At 46.2% G+C, this 24,857-nt stretch overlaps 1 protein-coding gene across 1 annotated transcript in view; it reads right to left on the reverse strand.

Annotated features, from left to right (window-relative positions):
• Nucleotides 1-1,451: 1,451 nt before the first annotated feature.
• LOC310964714 (zinc finger protein GLI2-like) overlaps nucleotides 1,452-24,857 on the reverse strand; it is a gene marked incomplete at its 3' end in the record, with an annotated part of 57,731 nt that continues 34,325 nt past the window's right edge. The window contains exons 4-14 of the mRNA XM_083937970.1: nucleotides 23,344-23,546; nucleotides 22,659-22,841; nucleotides 16,570-16,771; nucleotides 15,714-15,891; nucleotides 15,052-15,162; nucleotides 7,484-7,624; nucleotides 6,391-6,540; nucleotides 5,955-6,119; nucleotides 5,577-5,858; nucleotides 3,480-3,828; nucleotides 1,452-3,403 (exon numbers count right to left, since the gene is read on the reverse strand). Of these exons, the coding sequence (XP_083794096.1) occupies nucleotides 1,452-3,403; nucleotides 3,480-3,828; nucleotides 5,577-5,858; nucleotides 5,955-6,119; nucleotides 6,391-6,540; nucleotides 7,484-7,624; nucleotides 15,052-15,162; nucleotides 15,714-15,891; nucleotides 16,570-16,771; nucleotides 22,659-22,841; nucleotides 23,344-23,546 (3,916 nt within the window). The remainder of the gene's footprint in view (nucleotides 3,404-3,479; nucleotides 3,829-5,576; nucleotides 5,859-5,954; nucleotides 6,120-6,390; nucleotides 6,541-7,483; nucleotides 7,625-15,051; nucleotides 15,163-15,713; nucleotides 15,892-16,569; nucleotides 16,772-22,658; nucleotides 22,842-23,343; nucleotides 23,547-24,857) is intronic.

The raw sequence follows: 24,857 nt of genomic DNA on the forward strand, positions 1-24,857 counted from the left end.
TAGGCATGAAGTTCAGCACAAAAAGATGCAAAATGACTAAAAATAGATGCAAAACCAGCACAAAAAGATGCAAAATGACTAAAAATAGATGCAAAACCAGCACAAAAAGATGCAAAATGACTAAAAATAGATGCAAAACCACCACAAAAAGATGCAAAATGACTAAAAATAGATGCAAAACCACCACAAAAAGATGCAAAATGACTAAAAATAGATGCAAAACCAGCACAAAAAGATGCAAAATGACTAAAAATAGATGCAAAACCAGCACAAAAAGATGCAAAATGACTAAAATTAGATGCAAAACCAGCACAAAAAGATGCAAAATGACTAAAAATAGATGCAAAACCAGCACAAAAAGAGGCAAAATGACTAAAAAAAGATGCAAAACCAGCACAAAAAGATGCAAAATGACTAAAAAAAGATGCAAAACCAGCACAAAAACATGCAAAATGACTCAAAATAGATGCAAAAACACCACAAAAAGATGCAAAATGACTAAAAATAGATGCAAAACCAGCACAAAAAGATGCAAAATGACTAAAAATAGATGCAAAACCACCACAAAAAGATGCAAAATGACTTAAAAAGATGCAAAACCACCACAAAAAGATGCTAAATGACAAAAAATAGATGCAAAACCAGCACAAAAAGATGCAAAATGACTAAAAATAGATGCAAAACCAGCACAAAAAGATGCAAAATGACTAAAAACAGATGCAAAACCAGCACAAAAAGATGCAAAATGACAAAAAAATAGATGCAAAACCAGCAGAAAAAGATGCAAAATGACTGAAAATAGATGCAAAACTACTTATTTAGGAATAAGGGTGAAAACAGGAGTATTCGTGCGTGTAAACGTCGTCAGTGCTGACGCTCTTTTAATAAAACCAGGTCGTTCTCAAGTAGATCTTCTACGCAGAACCATGAAGAAACAACACAAAGAGCATTCGTTTAAAAAAATCAATGTCAAGTTTGTATTTCTTATAAAAAAAATGTACAAATGATATTTACATTCAACCAGCATTCAACAAAGCTCGAGTCCCCCGTCCATTTCACGCATGAGTTCATAATAATCAGACACAAATCAAGTGTGTGATGCGCGACGACACCGGGACGTCACAGTTAATCTCAGACAGCGTCTCACTGAGGACACACACACAAGAACGGAGCTCATCTCCAGCGCGTTACAGTGTAAAACAAGCCGGCGTTGGTGTTACACTCCACATGTGCAGGTGTCAGATAATCTCCTGGATGCATTTTATTCATTTTAAATGTAATCGTGTGCACGGGGTGTGTTGGGCTGAGCCAGGCACTTCGTAAACCGGTCTTTACTGCAGGTTCGTACGACTCAAAGAAGAACAAATATGGCTTTTTTAGAAACGTACAAGTTGCCATTTTTAAATATGAGACTGTACAAGAAAACACATTCAATCACATTGTTTTTTTTTTTAAAGTTGTGCGTCAAAGAGTTCTGTTTTCGAGTTGAGGAACTTGCTCTCCTCCGCAAGAGCGCTCAGCAACGAGCTCATGTCCCCGACGGCCATGTTCCCGGTCCCCGGCGGCCCCGAGGGCAGCGTCACCGAGTTCCTGGGCGTTGTCAGGCGAGAGGAACTCCGGGACAAGCTCTGGAGCAGACCGGGACTCAGGGTTCCCGACACGAGGCTGGAGTGATCCCCGTCGTCCAGCATGCTGTCGAAGTCTATCTGTGCCTGCTCCAGAGCGCCGTTACAGTCTACCGTCCTCAACGCCGGGTCGTCCTCACCGGGGGACGCCCCGTCGTTCTCAAAGGGTACATGAAAGACTTGAATCTGCCCTGCGTAGAACAAGGCGTTGTCTTCAGAGTTGTGGCTGCGATGAAGTCCTGAAACTCCTCTACTGCTGGGTACTTTAGACGCAACATCCAGCTGCGTTTGCTGCATCACCTCTGGCGCTGAAAGGTGCCCGTTTAGCAACAATGGCGGCTGGAGACGGCTCTGAATCTCAGTGTGCAAGGGATTCTGGGAGGTCTCGTTACAGTTCTGCTGATCAGGAATCACGATGGATCCGTCACAGTCCTCGATTTTAACTCGCACGCGCTGAAGTCCAGCATTGGTGAAGTGTTCCTGGTTACACGTGGGGCTTAGCGTTGCGTTGTCTGAATAGGTGGCGTTAGCGTTGCTATCGTAAGAGCTGAAGCCTCGGTTGAACCTGCACTGAGAGCTGAACGCTTCGTTGTAGTTTGACGCCGTCTGGAAGCGGTTCGCTTGTGGTTGAGCGTTCGGATGTTTGCAACTCTGCTGCGTCGTGTTAGCAAGGCTTTGAATCATCTGCTGGTTGGAGATGAGGTCGTTCTGAAAAGGTCCAAAGTTGTGGTTTTGTTGGAGGACAGCAAGGTTCCCTCGGACCTGTAGTCTGGAGTAGTGCTGGCCGGCGTCCACGGGTCCCAAAGAGACTTTGTCCCACTGAGCGCCGTTCCTCGGGGAAGACGGACACATCTGCTGCCCTGGACTCAAAACCTGATTGGGCGAGTTCATGTTGGAGGCGGCCATTCTTCTTTGATAGTGCGACACTCCGTTGGTTTGGCCCCTGTTGTCCGGCAGCATCACGTCTTCTTCTGTCGGGACGTCACCTGTTATCATCCCCACGGTGGCGTTCTCTGAAATGCGGGGCGGTGGCAGCCTGTAAGGGTAGCGGTGGAGACCTTGCTGGGATGAATGCCGGCTCAGTGCTGCAGGAGGCGGGTGGGGCTGCATGGTGACGCCTCTGCTCAGCGTGCCCATGCTATTGTAGCGCTGCATCTGCGGCCTGCTGGAATAATCTACGGCCACGCGTCTCACGGGGTCACTGGCTCGGCGGTAGATGTTCGACGGGACCTCATGGGGCATGAGGCTCCGCGTGGTGTTGCTGCTGTACTGCCTGGAAGGTGCGTCTTTGTTGGTGCTGGAGTACAGTGCTGTGTGGGTCTTCAGACACGTTCGGTTCATGTATGGAAGAGGCGTAGGCGGCGCCCCTCCAGTGGCGGCAGCGAATTTCACCTTGAGGCTGTAGTGCTGGGCTGGGGTCAAGCTGAGAGGGCTGGGTGCGCCCGCCCCTCGGCTGCCTCCCCCACACTGGCTGGCCTGACTGGAGCGCCGGGACATGTCTGCAGAGATGGGGTCGTAGGAGTCGGCGGAGCTGAGGTTGCTGGGGCGGTTGGCACCGAACTGCGAGGCCTGGCTCGAGCGCCGACTGGAGCAGCAGGGGGAGATGCCTGAGGAGCGGCGGCTTAGGGTGTAAACTGAGCTCAGGGTGCTGGAGGTGCTGTCGCGGCGCTCTGAGAGGGGTTCCAGCAGAGTGGTTTTACCAGAGCTCAGATCACCAAAGATGGAACCAGGGAAGGACACCGGACCACCACCCATACTCGGACTCTCCATGAGGGACCCTGCAAACCAACAGAAGGAAACGTTAAACACTTCTCGTCTTCTTAGCAAGAACACGCTGCTTTCCTCTCGACTCACCGCTCGCTGGTATGGGTGGGAGCTTGGTGCCGAGGACCGGGGCTGTTGGGTCTCCGGCCCATCGACACGAGTCCCTCACTGTCTTCAGCCTCTCCTTCTTCAGATGCTCCAGGCGCCGGGTGGTGCCGAGCTGCTTTCGGTGGTGAAGACCTGCTACGGCGACCCCGCCGGTGGAATCATCCCAGCCCAAGGACTCCACGAAGGGCAGGTCGTCCAGGGTGCTCAGGTCCCCCAGGCTTCCCCCGCTGTGCGCCGCCATTTCTACTCCACTGTCATTGTTGGTGGCGCTGCCAAGTGGTGATGGTTCGCTGCTACATGATGAGTGGCCGCCAGGGCTGGACTGATACATCTGAAGGAGGGGGAGAAGGGGAGCGGGGGTTAACGCAGCACCGAGGGTCTTCTATTCTCCCACGGCTGAATTGTTGTGTGTTTTTGGGGGTGAAGAGGTGGCGCCCTGTCTTTCTCTCTCAGCGTTTCTGCAAAAACTGAATATTTAGGTGAGAAGCAAGAAGCTTTGTTTGTCTCACAGGAGTTTCTGTCTTTTATCATGATGCAAAGATGCCCTGCTCAACTGTTTGAGTCACTACGCCTTAGGGCGCACTCACACTGTTCCTCCGCACCGGGCGTAAACAGATTTTTCGGGTAGAGACTAGTGCGTTTGACCAGTGTGAGTGCAACCGTACCACGTCTAGGAGCGGCACGCTTGCCGTCCACGGACCGTTTGGGAGAGGTGGGCTTTAGTAAAGCACGTTTGCACGTGTAAGAGCACGAGCGTGCGCACGTGTACGAGCACGAGGCCTACGGCGGTTCTGAGGTCATTTCCTGTGCGCCTGTTGGGACGTAGAAAAAAGAAGGAGGGACCATGCGCGGACATTTCAAACAATGGCGGTGAAAGGTTCACGTTGGTGTGATGCGGAGGTGGAGTGTTTACTGCAGATTTGGTCGATGAAAAGATTCAAAAACAGTCGACAAGACGCACAAAAACTCCGAGGTCTACGGAAAGATCTGGAAACAAAGCCACGCATCGCCATGACGTCATCAATGCGTGTGACGTGTTACGGCGTGATGACGTATAGGCAGCAAGAAGCATTCTCCGAGGCCCAGGTAGTGTGAGTACAAACGGGCCTGGAGGGGGGGACAAGGACCCTAAAGCACGGGGCACGGGACGGAGGCACAGTGGGAGGGCGCCCTTATTAACAGACCAGTAAATAAATGCATGAGGCGTCGCTGTGTCTGCTAATAACGGTCATTGTTATGTAGTTTACTGACAAAGGTAGTGTTTCCAAGATTGAGATGAAAACAAAGATGCTAAATATCTGTAATAAACACTTGGAATAACTCTATTATAGGTAATATCATTAATGCCTCGTTAAAACTGGACATTTGTTGGTTTAATATAATTTACATTGTTGTTGTTTTTGCCTCAAAGCAGAAAAAAAATGCAAAGAACAAAACGTTTCCATCGTTTGTTTCTTCTAATTTGTAAAAAATGGTTCATCATCATGAATACGACGGACGGGACAATCACAGTTCTATGGTTTCTCCTTCTGTTTCGATGCATTCGCTGCTAAAAAGCCGTCTGGATCACAGCGAAACCAACTCCCAACGTTTGAATGTTAATGCTGGAGCGTCAGGTGCAGCGTGAGCGTCCAGTGCTAAAAACATCCTGTCAAAAGTAAACGCTGCTGCACCTGGTGATGAAATGAAGACGTGAGTTCATGCAAAGTGAGAACATTTGATCCTCTAATGAGTTCAGATGCAATGAAAGAGCGTCAGCGTTCATTTTCTGCTCAAAGCTTTTAAAAAGTCTTTATCATCGTGTGGAAATCATCCAAACGGACAACATGCTTCAAACAAAACACGTTGCGAAAGGCTTTTCCCCTCATTTCCCTTCCCTTCTGCAGTGCTTCCTCCCTGACACGTGTATTGTGATGGCGTAAGATGGTGAAAGGTATGATAATAAGTCACAGGTGAGCTCACCTCAGCAACGTCTGTCCGTTAGGAGAGTGAGAAAAGGCCAGAAGAAGAAGAGAGGTTAGTAAAAAGAGGCGTGTTGGGGTTAATGTCTGCTCTAAAAAACCTTCGGCGTGTTCTCACCACAGAGTTCTCCGTCTTGATGGATTTGACGTGCAGGTAGTCATCCACGCCTCTGGGGGAGCTGTGGTGCGACAGCTTGTCCTCCCTGCGGATCCTGTCTCTGTCAGCCGCCGCCTCGTTCTCGCCGTTCTCCCGGGCCGCCGGCGGCCTCGGGGGCAGGTCGCCGCGCTGCTTCTTGGTGACGTGGGCCTCCGGGCCGTGCACCGTCTTCACGTGCTTCCTGAGGGAGCTGGGGTCCGTGTAGCGCTTGGTGCAGCCGGGGATCTTACACACGTAGGGTTTCTACACGTGCACAGAGACATACAGACACGGATGAGAGTTTCTTCACCATCGTACGCACGGTTTCCTGTTTCTGCGGCGCAGTTAGAGAGTGGCTACCTCGTTGGAGTGCGTCCTGTTCTGGTGCTTGGCTCGGTCCGAGGCGTTGGAGAAGGCTTTGTTGCACCCTTCGTGCTCGCAGACGTACGGTTTCTCTCCGGTGTGTGAGCGCAGATGTGTTTTGAGGTTCTCCAGACGGGAGTACGCCTTCGAGCAGCCTTCGAACTGCAGGAGAGAAAAAATGTATCACATCTGACAATCGTGCACATAAAGAGAGACGACATTGGTGGAAAGAAACACAATTTTGCACAATTTAACGCACAAAGTCTGCAGATTTAAGACGCTTCGGCTCCAGTTTCAGTCTTTTATTGTGAAATTTCTAAGTGGGAAAGAAAGAAATCCTAACCCCAGGTGTGTGGTTGTTTTACCTGCATGTAAAACTACGTGTGTGTGCAGAAACGTGCGCGTGTTAAGGTGGCGTGCGTCCGTTACCCACCGTGCACTTGTGTGGTTTTTCCCCCGTGTGTCGGCGCATGTGAACCACCAGCATGTACTGAGCTTTGAAGGGCTTCTGCTCCCGCGAACACTCGTCCCAGCGGCACACAAACTCCTTCTTCTCTCCGTGGATGTGGTCGTTATTGATGTGCTGTGGGACGCACACACACACACACACACACACACACACACACACACACACACACACACACACACACACACACACACAGAAGTGAGAGGGTTGTCCACTAAGAGGCTCTCGTGTTGTTCTCGGCAGGGTGTTTCAGTAGAAATCCATCTTCTCGGTGTAAATCTCAAAGGGAGGCAGCAGCGGAGGAAACTCTTCTCTCTAATTAGGAGCGCGGATTCTTCTCAGAGCGGATGAAAGGCGAGTTCAAGAGCGCAAACCAGTGAAAACATCTCACATTTGTCCTTTCATTGTCCTAAAACAACAGGAGTGTGTTCCCTAAATGAAGCCTTCTGCTCCCATTCTGTGGAAACGTCTGCAACCTTCTGCATTTTGCAGCGTTTAGCAGCAGTTATGATAATTATAAGGCACAAAAGAACAAAGGGAAGTCATGCAGGTTACGGTAAATGTGTTGTGAGTTTGTAGAAAGTTTAAAGAGGAGGACGCGGAGGTGCTTCCTGTGAGAGAGACCCGCTCTAATCCCCCTTTTCTCTCTTTGCTCCGCTGCCGCCGTGGAATGCTTCAGACCCTGTTGTTCCGCTTGTTGTGGTGAAGAAAGAGAGAAAAGGTCAAAGAGACGACGGGTGGGAAATGTGCGTCTGCAGGAGATGAGCGTGAACGGGGCGTTCAGAGTCTCTGCTCTTTCAAACACGAATAACGTAAGAGTCTCTTTGCACGCACGCCGTCGTGTGGAAACATCTAAACAAGCACGCACGTACATCACTAACAGAATTACAGTCTCATAAAAACTTGCATCACGATGTAACTTTAACGTCACCTGGGTTTGATTTAGGCGACAGAACTACTAACTACTAACCCATGGTCCCGCTCTTTACGGTGCAATACCACGTCCTGCCTGTGGGTGGAGGTGTTACACACACACACACACACACACACGCACACTCACATGCACCAGCTGCTCTTGCGTGTCGAACTCTTTGCTGCAGCCCTCCCAGTGGCAGTTGGTCTCGTAGACGGCCTCGGGCTCCTGCTTACACTCGTCCCGCTCCACGTCATCCTTCAGGTCCAGCAGGCTGCCGAGGTGGTTCTGAAAAGGACACATGAGGACGGACGGCGTGTTTACAGCGAGCACATGTGGGACGGTTTACGGCTGTTTGTGAGGACTCACGCGGAGCCGACAGTAAATTACAGAGTGACGCTCGTCACGCTTCACTGCAGTTAAAGAGGCTGGAACCACGTTTGTTTTGACGACGCGCTCCAACAAACACACTCCTCCGGTGTTTACGGCTCCTGGTGTCTCCGTCATCAGGCAGCGAGGACTTTACGTCCGTCAGCGGGTCTTTGTGTCTCAGGAGACCATCGCACCCTCAGACTCAGGACGACGCTGCGGATCCTTAACGCGTGTCAAAGTCTCAACCTTTACCTTTATAAAACATATTTTTACAACCACGAAGTTTCACAGCTTTACCATAAATGTCCCAACTCTCCGTAAATGTCCCAACTCTCCCATAAATGTCCCAACTCTCCATAAATGTCCCAACTCTCCATAAATGTCCCAAATCTCAATAGATGTCCCAACTCTCCATAAATGTCCTAACTCTCATAAATGTCCCAACTCTCCATAAATGTCCCAACTCTCCGTAAATGTCCTAACTCTCATAAATGTCCCAAATCTCCATAAATGTCCCAACTCTCCGTAAATGTCCTAACTCTCCATAAATGTCCCAACTCTCCATAAATGTCCCAACTCTCCATAGATGTCCCAACTCTCCATAAATGTCCCAACTCTCCATAAATGTCCCAAATCTCCATAAATGTCCCAACTCTCCATAAATGTCCCAACTCTCCATAGATGTCCCAACTCTCCATAAATGTCCCAACTCTCCATAAATGTCCCAACTCTCCACAAATGTCCCAACTCTCCATAAATGTCCCAACTCTCCGTAAATATCACAACTCTCCATAAATGTCCCAACTCTCCGTAAATATCCCAACTCTCCATAAATGTCCCAACTCTCCATAGATGTCCCAACTCTCCATAAATGTCCCAACTCTCCATAAATGTCCCAACCCTCCATAAATGTCCCAACTCTCCATAAATGTCCCAACTCTCCATTAATGTCCCAACCCTCCATAAATGTCCCAACTCTCCATAAATGTCCCAACTCTCCATAGATGTCCCAACTCTCCATAAATGTCCCAACTCTCCGTAAATATCCCAACTCTCCGTAAATGTCCCAACTCTCCCATAAATGTCCCAACTCTCCATAAATGTCCCAACTCTCCATAAATGTCCCAAATCTCAATAGATGTCCCAACTCTCCATAAATGTCCTAACTCTCATAAATGTCCCAACTCTCCATAAATGTCCCAACTCTCCGTAAATGTCCTAACTCTCATAAATGTCCCAACTCTCCATAAATGTCCCAACTCTCCATAAATGTCCCAAATCTCCATAAATGTCCCAACTCTCCGTAAATGTCCTAACTCTCCATAAATGTCCCAACTCTCCATAAATGTCCCAACTCTCCATAGATGTCCCAACTCTCCATAAATGTCCCAACTCTCCATAAATGTCCCAAATCTCCATAAATGTCCCAACTCTCCATAAATGTCCCAACTCTCCATAGATGTCCCAACTCTCCATAAATGTCCCAACTCTCCATAAATGTCCCAAATCTCCATAAATGTCCCAACTCTCCATAAATGTCCCAACTCTCCATAAATGTCCCAACTCTCCATAAATGTCCCAACTCTCCACAAATGTCCCAACTCTCCATAAATGTCCCAACTCTCCGTAAATATCCCAACTCTCCATAAATGTCCCAACTCTCCGTAAATATCCCAACTCTCCATAAATGTCCCAACTCTCCATAAATGTCCCAACCCTCCATAAATGTCCCAACTCTCCATAAATGTCCCAACTCTCCATTAATGTCCCAACCCTCCATAAATGTCCCAACTCTCCATAAATGTCCCAACTCTCCATAGATGTCCCAACTCTCCATAAATGTCCCAACTCTCCGTAAATGTCCCAACTCTCCATAAATGTCCCAACTCTCCGTAAATGTCCCAACTCTCCGTAAATGTCCCAACTCTCCATAAATGTCCCAACTCTCCATAAATGTCCCAAATCTCCATAAATGTCCCAACTCTCCATAAATGTCCCAACTCTCCATAGATGTCCCAACTCTCCATAAATGTCCCAACTCTCCATAAATGTCCCAACTCTCCACAAATGTCCCAACTCTCCATAAATGTCCCAACTCTCCGTAAATATCACAACTCTCCATAAATGTCCCAACTCTCCGTAAATATCCCAACTCTCCATAAATGTCCCAACTCTCCATAGATGTCCCAACTCTCCATAAATGTCCCAACTCTCCATAAATGTCCCAACCCTCCATAAATGTCCCAACTCTCCATAAATGTCCCAACTCTCCATTAATGTCCCAACCCTCCATAAATGTCCCAACTCTCCATAAATGTCCCAACTCTCCATAGATGTCCCAACTCTCCATAAATGTCCCAACTCTCCGTAAATGTCCCAACTCTCCCATAAATGTCCCAACTCTCCATAAATGTCCCAACTCTCCATAAATGTCCCAAATCTCAATAGATGTCCCAACTCTCCATAAATGTCCTAACTCTCATAAATGTCCCAACTCTCCATAAATGTCCCAACTCTCCGTAAATGTCCTAACTCTCATAAATGTCCCAACTCTCCATAAATGTCCCAACTCTCCATAAATGTCCCAAATCTCCATAAATGTCCCAACTCTCCGTAAATGTCCTAACTCTCCATAAATGTCCCAACTCTCCATAAATGTCCCAACTCTCCATAGATGTCCCAACTCTCCATAAATGTCCCAACTCTCCATAAATGTCCCAAATCTCCATAAATGTCCCAACTCTCCATAAATGTCCCAACTCTCCATAGATGTCCCAACTCTCCATAAATGTCCCAACTCTCCATAAATGTCCCAACTCTCCACAAATGTCCCAACTCTCCATAAATGTCCCAACTCTCCGTAAATATCCCAACTCTCCATAAATGTCCCAACTCTCCGTAAATATCCCAACTCTCCATAAATGTCCCAACTCTCCATAAATGTCCCAACCCTCCATAAATGTCCCAACTCTCCATAAATGTCCCAACTCTCCATTAATGTCCCAACCCTCCATAAATGTCCCAACTCTCCATAAATGTCCCAACTCTCCATAGATGTCCCAACTCTCCATAAATGTCCCAACTCTCCGTAAATGTCCCAACTCTCCATAAATGTCCCAACTCTCCATAAATGTCCCAACTCTCCGTAAATGTCCCAACTCTCCATAAATGTCCCAACTCTCCGTAAATGTCCCAACTCTCCATAAATGTCCCAACTCTCCATAAATGTCCCAACCCTCCATAAATGTCCCAACTCTCCATAAATGTCCCAACTCTCCATTAATGTCCCAACCCTCCATAAATGTCCCAACTCTCCATAAATGTCCCAACTCTCCATAGATGTCCCAACTCTCCATAAATGTCCCAACTCTCCGTAAATGTCCCAACTCTCCATAAATGTCCCAACTCTCCATAAATGTCCCAACTCTCCGTAAATGTCCCAACTCTCCATAAATGTCCCAACTCTCCGTAAATGTCCCAACTCTCCGTAAATGTCCCAACTCTCCATAAATGTCCCAACTCTCTATAAATGTCCCAACTCTCCGTAGATGTCCCAACTCTCCGTAAATGTCCCAACTCTCCATAAATGTCCCAACTCTCCACAAATGTCCCAACTCTCCATAAATGTCCCAACTCTCCACAAATGTCCCAACTCTCCATAAATGTCCCAACTCTCCATAAATGTCCCAACTCTCCATAAATGTCCCAACTCTCCATAAATGTCCTAACTCTCCATAAATGTCCCAACTTTCCATAAATGTCCCAACTCTCATAAATGTCCCAACTCTCCATAAATGTCCTAACTCTCCATAAATGTCCCAACTCTCCATAGATGTCCCAACTCTCCTTAAATGTCCCAACTCCCCATAAATGTCCCAACTCTCCATAAATGTCCCAACTCTCCATAAATGTCCCAACTCTCCATAGATGTCCCAACTCTCCGTAAATGTCCCAACTCTCCGTAAATGTCCCAACTCTCCATAAATGTCCCAACTCTCCATAGATGTCCCAACTCTCCTTAAATGTCCCAACTCTCCATAAATGTCCCAACTCTCCGTAAATGTCCCAACTCTCCATAAATGTCCCAACTCTCCATAAATGTCCCAACTCTCCATAAATGTCCCAACTCTCCATAGATGTCCCAACTCTCCTTAAATGTCCCAACTCTCCATAAATGTCCCAACTCTCCTTAAATGTCCCAACTCTCCATAAATGTCCCAACTCTCCATAAATGTCCCAACTCTCCGTAAATGTCCCAACTCTCCATAAATGTCCCAACTCTCCATAGATGTCCCAACTCTCCTTAAATGTCCCAACTCTCCATAAATGTCCCAACTCTCCACAAATGTCCCAACTCTCCATAAATGTCCCAACTCTCCATAAATGTCCCAACTCCCCATAAATGTCCCAACTCTCCATAAATGTCCCAACTCTCATAAATGTCCCAACTCTCCATAAATGTCCCAACTCTCCATAAATGTCCCAACTCTCCATAGATGTCCCAACTCTCCATAAATGTCCCAACTCTCATAAATGTCCCAACTCTCCATAAATGTCCCAACTCTCCATAAATGTCCCAACTCTCCATAAATGTCCCAACTCTCCATAAATGTCCCAACTCTCCATAAATGTCCCAACTCTCCTTAAATGTCCCAACTCTCCATAAATGTCCCAACTCTCCACAAATGTCCCAACTCTCCATAAATGTCCCAACTCTCCATAAATGTCCCAACTCTCCATAAATGTCCCAACTCTCCATAAATGTCCCAACTCTCCATAAATGTCCCAACTCTCTATAAATGTCCCAACTCTCCATAAATGTCCCAACTCTCCATAAATGTCCAAACTCTCCATAGATGTCCCAACTCTCCATAAATGTCCCAACTCTCCATAAATGTCCTAACTCTCCGTAAATGTCCCAACTCTCCATAAATGTCCCAACTCTCCGTAAATGTCCCAACTCTCCGTAAATGTCCCAACTCTCCATAAATGTCCCAACTCTCCGTAAATGTCCCAACTCTCCATAAATGTCCCAACTCTCCATAAATGTCCAAACTCTCCGTAAATGTCCCAACTCTCCATAAATGTCCCAACTCTCCATAAATGTCCCAACTCTCCATAAATGTCCCAACTCTCCATAAATGTCCCAACTCTCATAAATGTCCCAACTCTCCATAAATGTCCCAACTCTCCATAAATGTCCCAACTCTCATAAATGTCCCAACTCTCCATAAATGTCCCAACTCTCCATAAATGTCCCAACTCTCCATAAATGTCCCAACTCTCCATAAATGTCCCATCTCTCCATAAATGTCCCAACTCTCCATAAATGTCCTAACTCTCCATAAATGTCCCAACTCTCCGTAAATGTCCCAACTCTCCGTAAATGTCCCAACTCTCCGTAAATGTCCCAACTCTCCGTAAATGTCCCAACTCTCCATAAATGTCCCAACTCTCCATAAATGTCCCAACTCTCATAAATGTCCCAACTCTCCATAAATGTCCCAACTCTCCTTAAATGTCCCAACTCTCATAAATGTCCCAACTCTCCATAAATGTCCCAACTCTCCTTAAATGTCCCAACTCTCCTTAAATGTCCCAACTCTCCACAAATGTCCCAACTCTCCTTAAATGTCCCAACTCTCCGTAAATGTCCCAACTCTCATAAATGTCCCAACTCTCCTTAAATGTCCCAACTCTCCGTAAATGTCCCAACTCTCCGTAAATGTCCCAACTCTCCATAAATGTCCCAACTCTCCATAAATGTCCCAACTTTACCAAAATGTCCTCACAATCCCCGACTCTCCCAACTTTCTTTCCCCAAATTTCCAAATATGTAAACGGTTCTTCCAAAACACGGACACATGAACTCGTTTCCTGACGTGTCCTTAAATGTCCCAGATGTCCCGATTGTCCAGAACTTTCCGATCTTTCCCTAAAAACGTCCTCTTTCCTCTTTCCAGGAAGTCGCACGAGAGTAGAAACTGACACACGGCTTCACACACACACTCACAGAGGTACACACAACGTGCTGACTGCAGCATGTTTGTGTCCGCCCCACGCACGCTATCTTCATCAATTGTGCCGGCCCCAAGACGCCGGTGTGCGCCGCCGTCCCCATGCATCAAGCCCCGACCTGCCTCGCCATCGGAGAAGAGACGCAAATTTGTCAAAGGAGGGAAAACGGCTCCTCAGGTGACGATGTTTCATGGAAATGAAGTGTTGTGGCACAGTTTACAGCGGCCGGGGACACGCGGAGGGGCGAGGAGAGGCTCTTAGCACGGGACTCTCTCTGTGTCCCAGACGCGTTTTACAAAGTAGGGCTCACGGGACGCTGCGAGGCACGCCACCGCCGCGGGCTAAGGTTCAGACGAACACCAGGTCGTTCCAGAAATGTCCTGAATGTTTTAGTGAAATCTCCAAACCGTGACTCTTTCCACGTAACGACCGAACTTCACAGGAACTTTAGGAACACGTCTTCAAAGTCCTCGTTTATGATCAACACGTCGTCACGCTCCATAAATGATTTTTATCCACTTTCACAAACCGGAGCTCGGTCTGAGTCTGCTCACTCACTCTGTCGGCTTTATTAATTAGGAAATAATTAAAATCAATTCTGGAACGTTGCTCAGGTTTTTTTTAAAGGTTAGGACTAAATATTAATAATAAAAATAATAATAATAATACTAAATAATACTTAATAATAATACAAATAATAATACAATAATAAAAAATAAATAAAAATAATACTAAATAATAAAAAATAATAGTAAAATAATAATAATACAAATAATAATACAATAATAAAAAATAAATAAAATTAATACTAAATAATAAAAAATAATAGTAAAATAATAATAATACAAATAATAATACAATAATAAAAAAGAAATAAAATTAATACTAAATAATAAAAAATAATAGTAAAATAATAATAATACAAATAATAATACAATAATAAAAAATAAATAAAATTAATACTAAATAATAAAAAATAATAGTAAAATAATAATAATACAAATAATAATACAATAATAAAAAAATAAATAAAAATAATACTAAATAATAAAAATAATACAAATAATAATATTAAATTATAATAATAATATTTAAATTATAATAAGAAATAATAATACTAAATAATACTTAAAATTAAAAATAAAATTATAATAGTAATAAAAAAATACAAATAATAATATTAATAAAATAATTATAAAAAAATAATAGTAAAATAATAATAATACAAATAATATCAATTATAAAAGTCATAATCCTAAATAAATCCTAATTAAAGCAGCTGATGTATTTGAATCTTTATTTTTCTGTATTAATAATTTCCTTACCGGTGAACTCGGGGACAGCGGCCTCAGTCCCTCCGCCTCAGTCTTGACCTTTGACCTTTTGATGATCATGGGGTCGACGGTGCTGCTGACGGCCGGGTCGCCGCCGTGGTTCTGACGACAGGAAAGAACGTTTAACATCTTTACAGTCAAATACACGACACAGAAACATTTAATAACATCTGTTTAATACGGAAGAATATTTATATGTATTTATTTATACTTCTGTTTAATACGGAAGATTTCTGCCGTGAAACGTGCGTATTTATATATTTAAACGTGTTTGTTTATATATTTAAATGTATTTATTTAAATATATGGAGTCACAAAAAATAAAACATCTATAAAAGACACAATAATAAATAAATAAAAATAATTAAATGCATTTTAACTTCTGTATTTGTCGCAGTTTTTGGCAAATAAATCACTTGATTTTTTTAAAATTAAATTATTTTATTTCATTATAAAAATGTAAGAAATAAAAACCTGTATTTATAAATTCATTATATTACAAAAATATATAAAAAACATATAAAATCTATTTAAAAATAAATGTATTTAAAAAAATAAATGAAAAAATACTTTTAATTATTTTTTTCATTATTTATTTGTGTTTTTATTTCCACATTTTCTTCTTCTTTTGCAGATAAATGTGTTGAATGCACCTTGGACGGCAGCTCGCTGTTGAGCGCGGCGAGGCCGAGGCCCGGCTGGCGTCCGGGGAAAGTGGGCGGAGCCTGGAGGAGAGGCGGCGTGTGTCCGAAGGCGCCGAGCCCCCGCTGCTGCGACAGGAGCTGCTGGTACGCCATCGGGTTGATGTGGTGAGGGAACGGGAAGGACGGGCTGCAGGACACACGACCACGAGACCGTGAGGGAAGGACACGAGGGGGGAGGAGGTAGGGAAGGACTCGAGGGAGGAGGAGGAGGTAGGGAAGGAAACGAGGGAGGAGGAGGTAGGGAAGGAAGCGAGGGGGGAGGAGGTAGGGAAGGGAGCGAGGGGGGAGGAGGTAGGGAAGGAAACGAGGGAGGAGGAGGGAAGAGGAGGAAGTGAGGGGGGAAGAGGAGGAGGTAGGGAAGAAAACCAGGGGGGAGGAGGGAAGAGGAGGAGGTAGGGAAGGAAACGAGGGTGGAGGAGGTAGGGAAGGGAGCGAGGGGGGAGGAGGGATGTGGAGGAGGTAGGGAAGGAAACGAGGCGGGGAGGAAGGAAGAGGAGGAGGTAAGGAAGGAAACAAGGGGGAGGAAGGATAGAGGAGGAGGTAGGGAAGGAAACGAGGATGGAGGAAGGATGAGGAGGAGATAGGGAAGGAAACGAGGGTGGAGGAAGGAAGAGGATGAGGGAGGGAATGAAATAAGGATGTAGGAAAGAAGGGGAGAAGGAAGGGAAGGAAATAAGGATGTAAGGAAAGGAAACAAGGATGCATAAAGTGAATAAGGATGTAGGAAGGAAGAGGAGAAGGAAGGAAAGGAAATAAGGATGCAGAAGAGGAAAATAAGGATGCAGGAGAGGAGCAGGACACTGACCTGAGCCCTCCGACCGACAGGTGTCCGTAGGAGCTGCTGGCGGCGGAGCTGGAGCGCGAGTTGTTGATGTAGGCGACGAGGGAGTTTGGGGACGTGCGGATCATGGCGTGCAGGTCCAGGCTGGCGTCCGACAGCGGCGACACCGACAGCGCCCGCTTCCTGCTCAGCCGGGGCGCCAGTCTGGGCCCGGAGAACCGCGACACTGAGGACACACGGAGAGGACACACAGGTGAGGACTACGTTACCCAGAAAGCACCTGGAGCAGGAAGCTGCCAAAATAAAAGACTCTCAATGAATTAAAATGCCTCTAAATGTGAAAAAATGTGACATTTATTAATATTTCTGTTTCAATCTTCTTCTTTATTTCATTACATTTGTTTTAATTCTTCTTTTTTAAAGATTTATTTATTTTTTTGCTTTAAATTTAAACAAAATATTAAGAAAATAATAAAAATAAAGGAGAAATATTAAATAAATAAAAACAAAAAGATTTAAAAATGATTTAAAACATTTAACAATTGCAAAAATCAATGAGTAATAAATTAAAATAATATTTAAAATAAATCTAAGCATTAATTAACTTATAAAATGTGACATTTATTGATATTTCTGTTTGAATAGTAAATAAATAAAAACAAATAGATTCATTTAAAAACATTTTTTACTAGTTCCCCTTTGCAAAGAATCTCCATCTTATCAAAACATAATATTAATAAACCTTAAATATATAAACACAATAAAAAGAAATCAAGACACAGGGAAAAAGAAAGAGACAGAAAGAATTAATGCAAAATATAGATTAAAAAATATATTTCAGTCCTTAAGCTGAACTTTCTTTAAATAAAAACAATAAAAATGCATAAAAATAATGAAAAATATAGATTAAATATAAATAAAGTATATATTTGAGTCCTTAAACTGAACTTTCTTTAAATAAAAACAATAAAAAATGCAGAAAAATAATCTCCATCGTAGTAAAACATTAAACTGAAGTATCTTTAAATAAAAACAGTAAAAAAATCATAATAATTAATAAAGAATACAGATGAAATATAAATAAATCTATATTTGAGTCCTGTCTTTAAATAAAAACAGTAAAAAAATCATATTAATTCCTGCAGAATATAGATAAAATATAGATTATATATATATAAATCTATATTTGAGTCCTTAAACTGAACTTCTTTAAATAAAAACAGTAAAAAAATCATATTAATTCCTGCAGAATATAGATAAAATATAGATTATATATATATAAATCTATATTTGAGTCCTTAAACTGAACTTCTTTAAATAAAAACAGTAAAAAAATCATATTAATTCCTGCAGAATATAGATAAAATATAGATTATATATATATAAATCTATATTTGAGTCCTTAAACTGAACTTCTTTAAATAAAAACAGTAAAAAAATCATAATAATTCCTGCAGAATATAGATAAAATATAGATTATATATATCTAAATATATATTTGAGTCCTTAAACTGAACTTCTTTAAATAAAAACAGTAAAAAAATCATATTAATTCCTGCAGATCACAGATGAAGTGACTCTTTAAATGTTATTTTAGCACAAAGCTGCAAAAAACAAATGTTTAGACGATAGACGTTTAAAACACACTTTGTTGTGCGCTCGTTAAGATCCAGACTAAAGCAATCGATCGCTCACAGTGATCCTGTAACGAGTGCAGACAAGCGTCTCAGGTGCGTCTCTGCTGTGATCGGCTCACAGTGATCCTGTAACGAGTGCAGATAAGCGCCTCAGGTGCGTCGCTGCTGTGATCGGCTCACAGTGATCCTGTAACGAGTGCAGATAAGCGCCTCAGGTGCGTCGCTGCTGTGATCGGCTCACAGTGATCCTGTAACGAGTGCAGATAAGCGTCTCAGGTGCGTCGCTGCTGTGATCGGCTCACAGTGATCCTGTAACGAGTGCAGATAAGCGTCTCAGGTGCGTCGCTGCTGTGATCGGCTCACAGTGATCCTGTAACGAGTGCAGATAAGCGTCTCAGGTGCGTCGCTGCTGTGATCGGCTCACAGTGATCCTGTAACGAGTGCAGATAAGCGTCTCAGGTGCGTCGCTGCTGTGATCGGCTCACAGTGATCCTGTAACGAGTGCAGATAAGCGTCTCAGGTGCGTCGCTGCTGTGATCGGCTCACAGTGATCCTGTAACGAGTGCAGATAAGCGCCTCAGGTGCGTCGCTGCTGTGATCGGCTCACAGTGATCCTGTAACGAGTGCAGATAAGCGCCTCAGGTGCGTCGCTGCTGTGATCGGCTCACAGTGATCCTGTAACGAGTGCAGATAAGCGTCTCAGGTGCGTCGCTGCTGTGATCGGCTCACAGTGATCCTGTAACGAGTGCAGATAAGCGTCTCAGGTGCGTCTCTGCTGTGATCGGCTCACAGTGATCCTGTAACGAGTGCAGATAAGCGTCTCAGGTGCGTCGCTGCTGCAGGTGTTTAATGAGGACGATTAACAACAGATTGATCCAGAGAGGATCGATGTGCAGCTGCACACGGAGACGCTGTGTGTTCACTCCTCTGAGATAATAAATATCACATCAAACAGCTTTAAAAAGGATCGAAAGGGACGATTCTGGAGGAAGGAGAGGAGATAAGGGTGTAGGAAGGATAGGGAGGAGGTAGGGAAGGAGATAAGGGGGTAGGAAGGATGGGGAGGAGGTAGGGAAGGAGATAAGGGGGTAGGAAGGATGAGGAGGAGGAAGGGAAGGAGAAAAGGTCGTAGGAAGGAAGGAAGGTGAGGAAATAAGGATGTAGGAAGGAAGGAAGGCGAGGAAATAAGGACGTAGGAAGAATGGGGAGGAGGTAGGGAAGGAGATAAGGATGTAGGAAGGAAGGAAGGCGAGGAAATAAGGATGTAGGAAGGAAGGCGGGCGAGGAAATAAGGATGTAGGAAGGAAGGAAGGCGAGGAAATAAGGATGTAGGAAGGAAGGAAGGCGAGGAAATAAGGATGTAGGAAAGAAGGAAGGCGAGGCAATAAGGATGTAGGAATGAAGAAAGGCAAGGAAATAAGGATGAAGGAAGGATGAGGAGGAGGTAGGGAAGGAAATAAGGGTGTAGGAAGGATGGGGAGTAGGTAGGGAAGGAAATAAGGGTGTAGGAAGGATGGGGAGGAGGAAGGGAAGGAGATAAGGGTGTAGGAAGGATGGGGAGGGGACAGGGAAGGAGATAAGGGTGTAGGAAGGATGGGGAGGAGGTAGGGATGGAAATGAGGATGAAGGAAGGATGGGGAGGAGGAAGGGAAGGAAATAAGGGTGTAGGAAGGATGGGGAGGAGGTAGGGATGGAAATGAGGATGTAGGAAGGATGGGGAGGAGGTAGGGATGGAAATGAGGATGTAGGAAGGATGGGGAGGAGGAAGGGAAGGAAATAAGGGTGTAGGAAGGATGGGGAGGAGGTAGGGATGGAAATGAGGATGTAGGAAGGATGGGGAGGAGGAAGGGAAGGAGATAAGGGTGTAGGAAGGATGGGGAGGGGACAGGGAAGGAGATAAGGGTGTAGGAAGGATGGGGAGGAGGTAGGGATGGAAATGAGGATGTAGGAAGGATGAGGAGGATGTAGGGAAGGAAATAAGGATGTAGGAAGGATGGGGAGGAGGTAGGGAAGGAAATAAGGGTGTAGGAAGGATGGGGAGGATGTAGGGAAGGAGATAAGGGTGTAGGAAGGATGGGGAGGAGGTAGGGAAGGAGATAAGGGTGTAGGAAGGATGAGGAGGAGGAAGGGAAGGAAATAAGGATGTAGGAAGGAAGGAAGGCGAGGAAATAAGGATGTAGGAAGGAAGGCGGGCGAGGAAATAAGGATGTAGGAAGGATGGGGAGGAGGTAGGGAAGGAAATAAGGATGTAGGAAGGATGGGGAGGAGGTAGGGAAGGAAATAAGGATGTAGGAAGGAAGGAAGGAAGGAAAGGAAATAAGGATGTAGGAAAGAAGGAAGGAAGGAAAGGAAATAAGGATGTAGGAAAGAAGGAAGGCAAGGAAAGCGCTTCGTGGTTTGTTTTTCAGGTGAACGTGTCTCTGATGATCCTCCGTGTCTCTCTCACGACGTTTATCTTTCATTTTTACACCGTAAACGTTTCCTGAGCTCCTCAGCGCAGCGTTCACACCCCCCGGCGTGGATCACACCCTCACTTCCTGTCCCGGTCTCTGCTCGCCGTCTGATCGGGGTTAGGAATCTGCTTTGTTTGCTTAATGCTGCGCGGCGAACAGGTCGTGTTTGAGTATCTCCTCGACCGCGTCTCTCCCTGAAACATCTGTCACGTGTCTTTTTCAGCCCGGGACAAACACACACACGCACGCAAGCACGCACGCACGCACGCACGCACGCACGCACGCACGCACGCACGCACGCACACACACACTCACACACGAACGAACGAACGAAGCGGCTCCTCCAGGGACGTCCCGCCGCTAATTTAGACATTTAAGCAGCTAAAGTTGAGACGCAGCTCGGGTTGGTGGTGACGGTGGCGTGAGAGGGCGGAGGTGTGTGTGCGTGTGTGTGTGTGTGTGTGTGTGTGTGTGTGTGTGTGTGTGTGTGTGTGTGTGCAGCAGCAGCAGCAGCAGCCGTATTCGTCTCTGTTACTTCCTCTCACCTCGAGGGAGATGTGTTTATTAATGTGCCACTTCCCCTGATAAATGAGCCAATGGAGAAGCCCGGCTTCACTCGCTCGCCACCCCTCCTCCTCCTGCGAGGTGATTTATATCCTCAGCCTCCCGTGTGTGTGTGTGTGTGTGTGTGTGAGTGTGTGTGTGAGTGTGTGTGTGTGTGTGTGTGTGTGTGTGTGTGTGTGCAGCCCTCGAGGCCCTCGTGCCTCTGTGGTCTGCGCTGTAACTGAACTGTTGGACACCAGGAGGTTGCAGGTTCAAACGATGCCACGGCTGCAGGGAACCACGCGCTCCCTTCTCCTTCCAGACAGGAGCTCTTGAGCAAGGCGTCTTAAAGGGCCACGGCGTGTTTTTACGCGGCGCGCGTGCAGCCGCACACTCGACTGATTGTGAACACCTGACGACCTTCCAAAGACTTAAAGATTTCACTTTCCTGCAGCGACTCGGTGCTGCGAGCAAAGAGACAGATTAAGGCGTCTTCTTGAAGTTCTGCAGCAGGTTTAAGTCCGCAGCAACGTACGGAAGCCTGTAAGGGACATTTTTGTCCGTGCATATCGGAAATAAAAGTCAAAACGCGCAGAGAAAAGTCGAACCTTCGGTGTCAGTGCGAGGGAGGACTTTCAAACTTCAGAATAAAGGTGAAATATTGAGTTGAAGGTGTAAAATAAAGTCCAAATCCTCCTCTTGTTTCCTGCTTTAATCCTCTTCAGCAGTGATGTCACTTCCTGTCATTAAAGCCTCACTTCCTGTGTCCTCCTGGCGTGTAAAGAGCATGTCCTTCTCCGGTGAAACAGTCGACCCTGACACTTTGGCGTGCTGTGCGTTTGTGTCGGCAGAATGAAAGTTTTGCTTTCGCGGAATGTTTGACTTCCTGTCCCGTTGTGTTTCCATGGCAGCAGCCAATAGCGTTGGGCGTTGCTGGTAGCCAGGGTTGCCTGTTGTTGGGTGCAGCTACTGTAGGCTGGCACTGGGTGAAATGGAGTTAGCCAATCGTGCAGCTGCTTCTTTGTCCCAGCAGCTGAGTGAGCGGAGACGGGCAACAACCAGAGTCACTATAGGCCGAGCATTCACTCCATGGACTGAGAGAAAGGAGAGGAACGCCATTCAAACGCACGCCCACATGGCTACGCTGCTCCTTGATGCTGACATCACTTTCATCTGCACTTAGCTGGAACGGCTAACGCTAACGCTAACTGTCAGTCAAACTCCTCTAATCCTTGTTTTGATGCTGTGGTTTTCTGGAGGGGACGGGTTCAAACAGGCTCAAACAGACTCCGGTCTCCTGGAGCTACTGGGCCGGGTCTCACCAACCTGGCAACCCCACTGCTGGACTTCTTTTTTGTTGTTGAGACGACGATCTAGAGACACCAAATGGAGCTGTTCTTCACGCTTGAAGTGTCAGAGAGACGACCAAGAGTGAAACGCTTGGTGAAGCTAGGAGCTAAAAGAGGCTAAAGAGACTCACCGTCGATGGGGGTGATGTAGTCGGAGAGGTGGGCCCCGGCAGCGGCCCCGGCCCCCTGCATGAGCAGCTCGCCGTAGGGGCTCCGGTGGCTCGCCATCAGGTGGTAATACTCTGCAGGGCTCGCCCCCGGAGGAGGAGGGGGGAGCGTGAACAGGCCGCGCTCTTTGAGATGCTCGTGGGCCACTGAGGAGAGGAGACAAGGAAGGAAGGAGTCAAGGAAGGAAGGAGACAAGGAAGGAAGGAGACAAGGGAGGAGGGAGGGGAGTCAGTGGTGTGCCCTTTTGTGTTGTTTTGCATCTATTTTTAGTCATTTTGCATCTTTTTGTGGTGGTTTTGCATCTATTTTTAGTCATTTTGCATCTTTTTGTGGTGGTTTTGCATCTATTTTTAGTCATTTTGCATCTTTTTGTGGTGGTTTTGCATCTATTTTTAGTCATTTTGCCTCTTTTTGTGCTGGTTTTGCATCTATTTTTTGTCATTTTGCATCTTTTTGTGCTGGTTTTGCATCAATTTTTAGTCATTTTGCATCTTTTTGTGCTGGTTTTGCATCAATTTTTAGTCATTTTGCATCTTTTTGTGCTGGTTTTGCATCTATTTTTAGTCATTTAGCATCTTTTTGTGCTGGTTTTGCATCTATTTTTAGTCATTTTGCATCTTCCCGTTTTGTGTGTGTGCGTGAACTCACGGTCCGCGGGGCTGAGTCCTCTGGCTGCGGAGATCATGGAGAGGGCGGGGCCGGCGTGCACGGAGCGCAGGTAGTGCTCCATGTGGGGGTGCACGTACGGGGGAGGCGGGCTGAAGGGGGAGTCGCCGCTCTGCACGGCGCCCGGCGAGAGGCGGATCAGGGAGATGTCGGAAAGGACGGGGCCGCCGGACAAACCTGCAGGGCTGAAGGGACAGGAAGTGAGCAAGGACACAAAACACTTTAACACTCAAACAAACTCCTACTTTTAGTCATTTTGCATCTTTTTTTAGTCTCCCCTCCTCCTCAGCCTCCTCGCCCTCCTCTTCTCCTCTTCCCTCCTATCCTCCCCTCTCCCTTCTCCTCGCCCTCCTCTTCCTCTCCCCCTTTCCTTCCTCGCCTCCTTGCCCTCCTCTCCTCCTTGCCGTCCCCAACTCGCCCTCCTCCTCTCCTCCTAACCCTCCTCCTCCTCCTCTCCCTCCTCCCCTCTCCTCGCCCTCCTCTTCCTCCTCTCCCTCCTCTCCTCCTATCCCTCCTCCTCCTCCCCCTCCCCTCCTCCTCGACCTCCTCCTCCCCCTCCTCGTCTTCCTCTCCCTCATCACCCTCCTCCCCTCCTCCCCTCCTCCCTTCTCCTCTCCTTCACAGAGACAGACATATCCACGGGCTGAGGAGCTCGTTCTCCGCGTAACCAAACGCAGACACAGACGGCGCTCACCTGCAGGCTCAGCATCAATATTTCACTCTGATTAAAAAAATCACATCTTTATCGTCTGGAACATCACGCGTGATGCAACCCGAGCGTCCTGCAGCGTCCTGCGGCGTCCTGCAGCGAGGCTTTGTTAGAGGCCGATGAAGACGAGGATGATGAAGGAGCGTGTGTATTTTTAATGCAGCACTCAGGTTTGGTAAACTTCCCTTTGATCTGACGCTCAGCGCGTAGAAAGTACCGTAGAAAGACTCAAAAAAGTTACACTAACGTATAAAGGAGGGGAAAAACTCAACTTTTGTTTCTGCTCTTTTCATAAAATCACATTTTAAAGCTGCAAAAACACATTTTCTCAGTTTTGCATCATGAAAAATGCTCAGATTCATGGATTCATCCTTTGAGTTTCTGAGGAAAAGTCAGAGTTTAGAAGCTTTCTGCGGGTTTTTGGGCTGTTTGTGACGTTCACTGCAAACAGGAAGTGCTGACAGGTGCTTCTGCTCACTGTAGAGGTGCATTATGGGAAGTGTAGTTCCAGAAATGAAGGCGTTATCGTCCAAACAGAAGAAGGACTCGCCCTCCTCACCCTCCTCACCCTCCTCACCCTCCTCTCCCTCCTCACCCTCCTCACCCTCCTCTCCCTCCTCACCCTCCTCACCCTCCTCTCCCTCCTCACCCTCCTCACCCTCCTCGCCCTCCTCTCCCTCCTCTCCCTCCTCACCCTCCTCACCCTCCTCTCCCTCCTCACCCTCATCCCTCTCTTCTCCCTCCTCTCCCTCCTCTTCCTCCTCACCCTCCTCCCCCTCCTCGCCCT

Source organism: Echiichthys vipera (assembly GCF_963691815.1).
Source record: "Echiichthys vipera genome assembly, chromosome: 23".
NCBI classification, from domain to species: Eukaryota; Metazoa; Chordata; class Actinopteri; order Perciformes; family Trachinidae; genus Echiichthys; species Echiichthys vipera.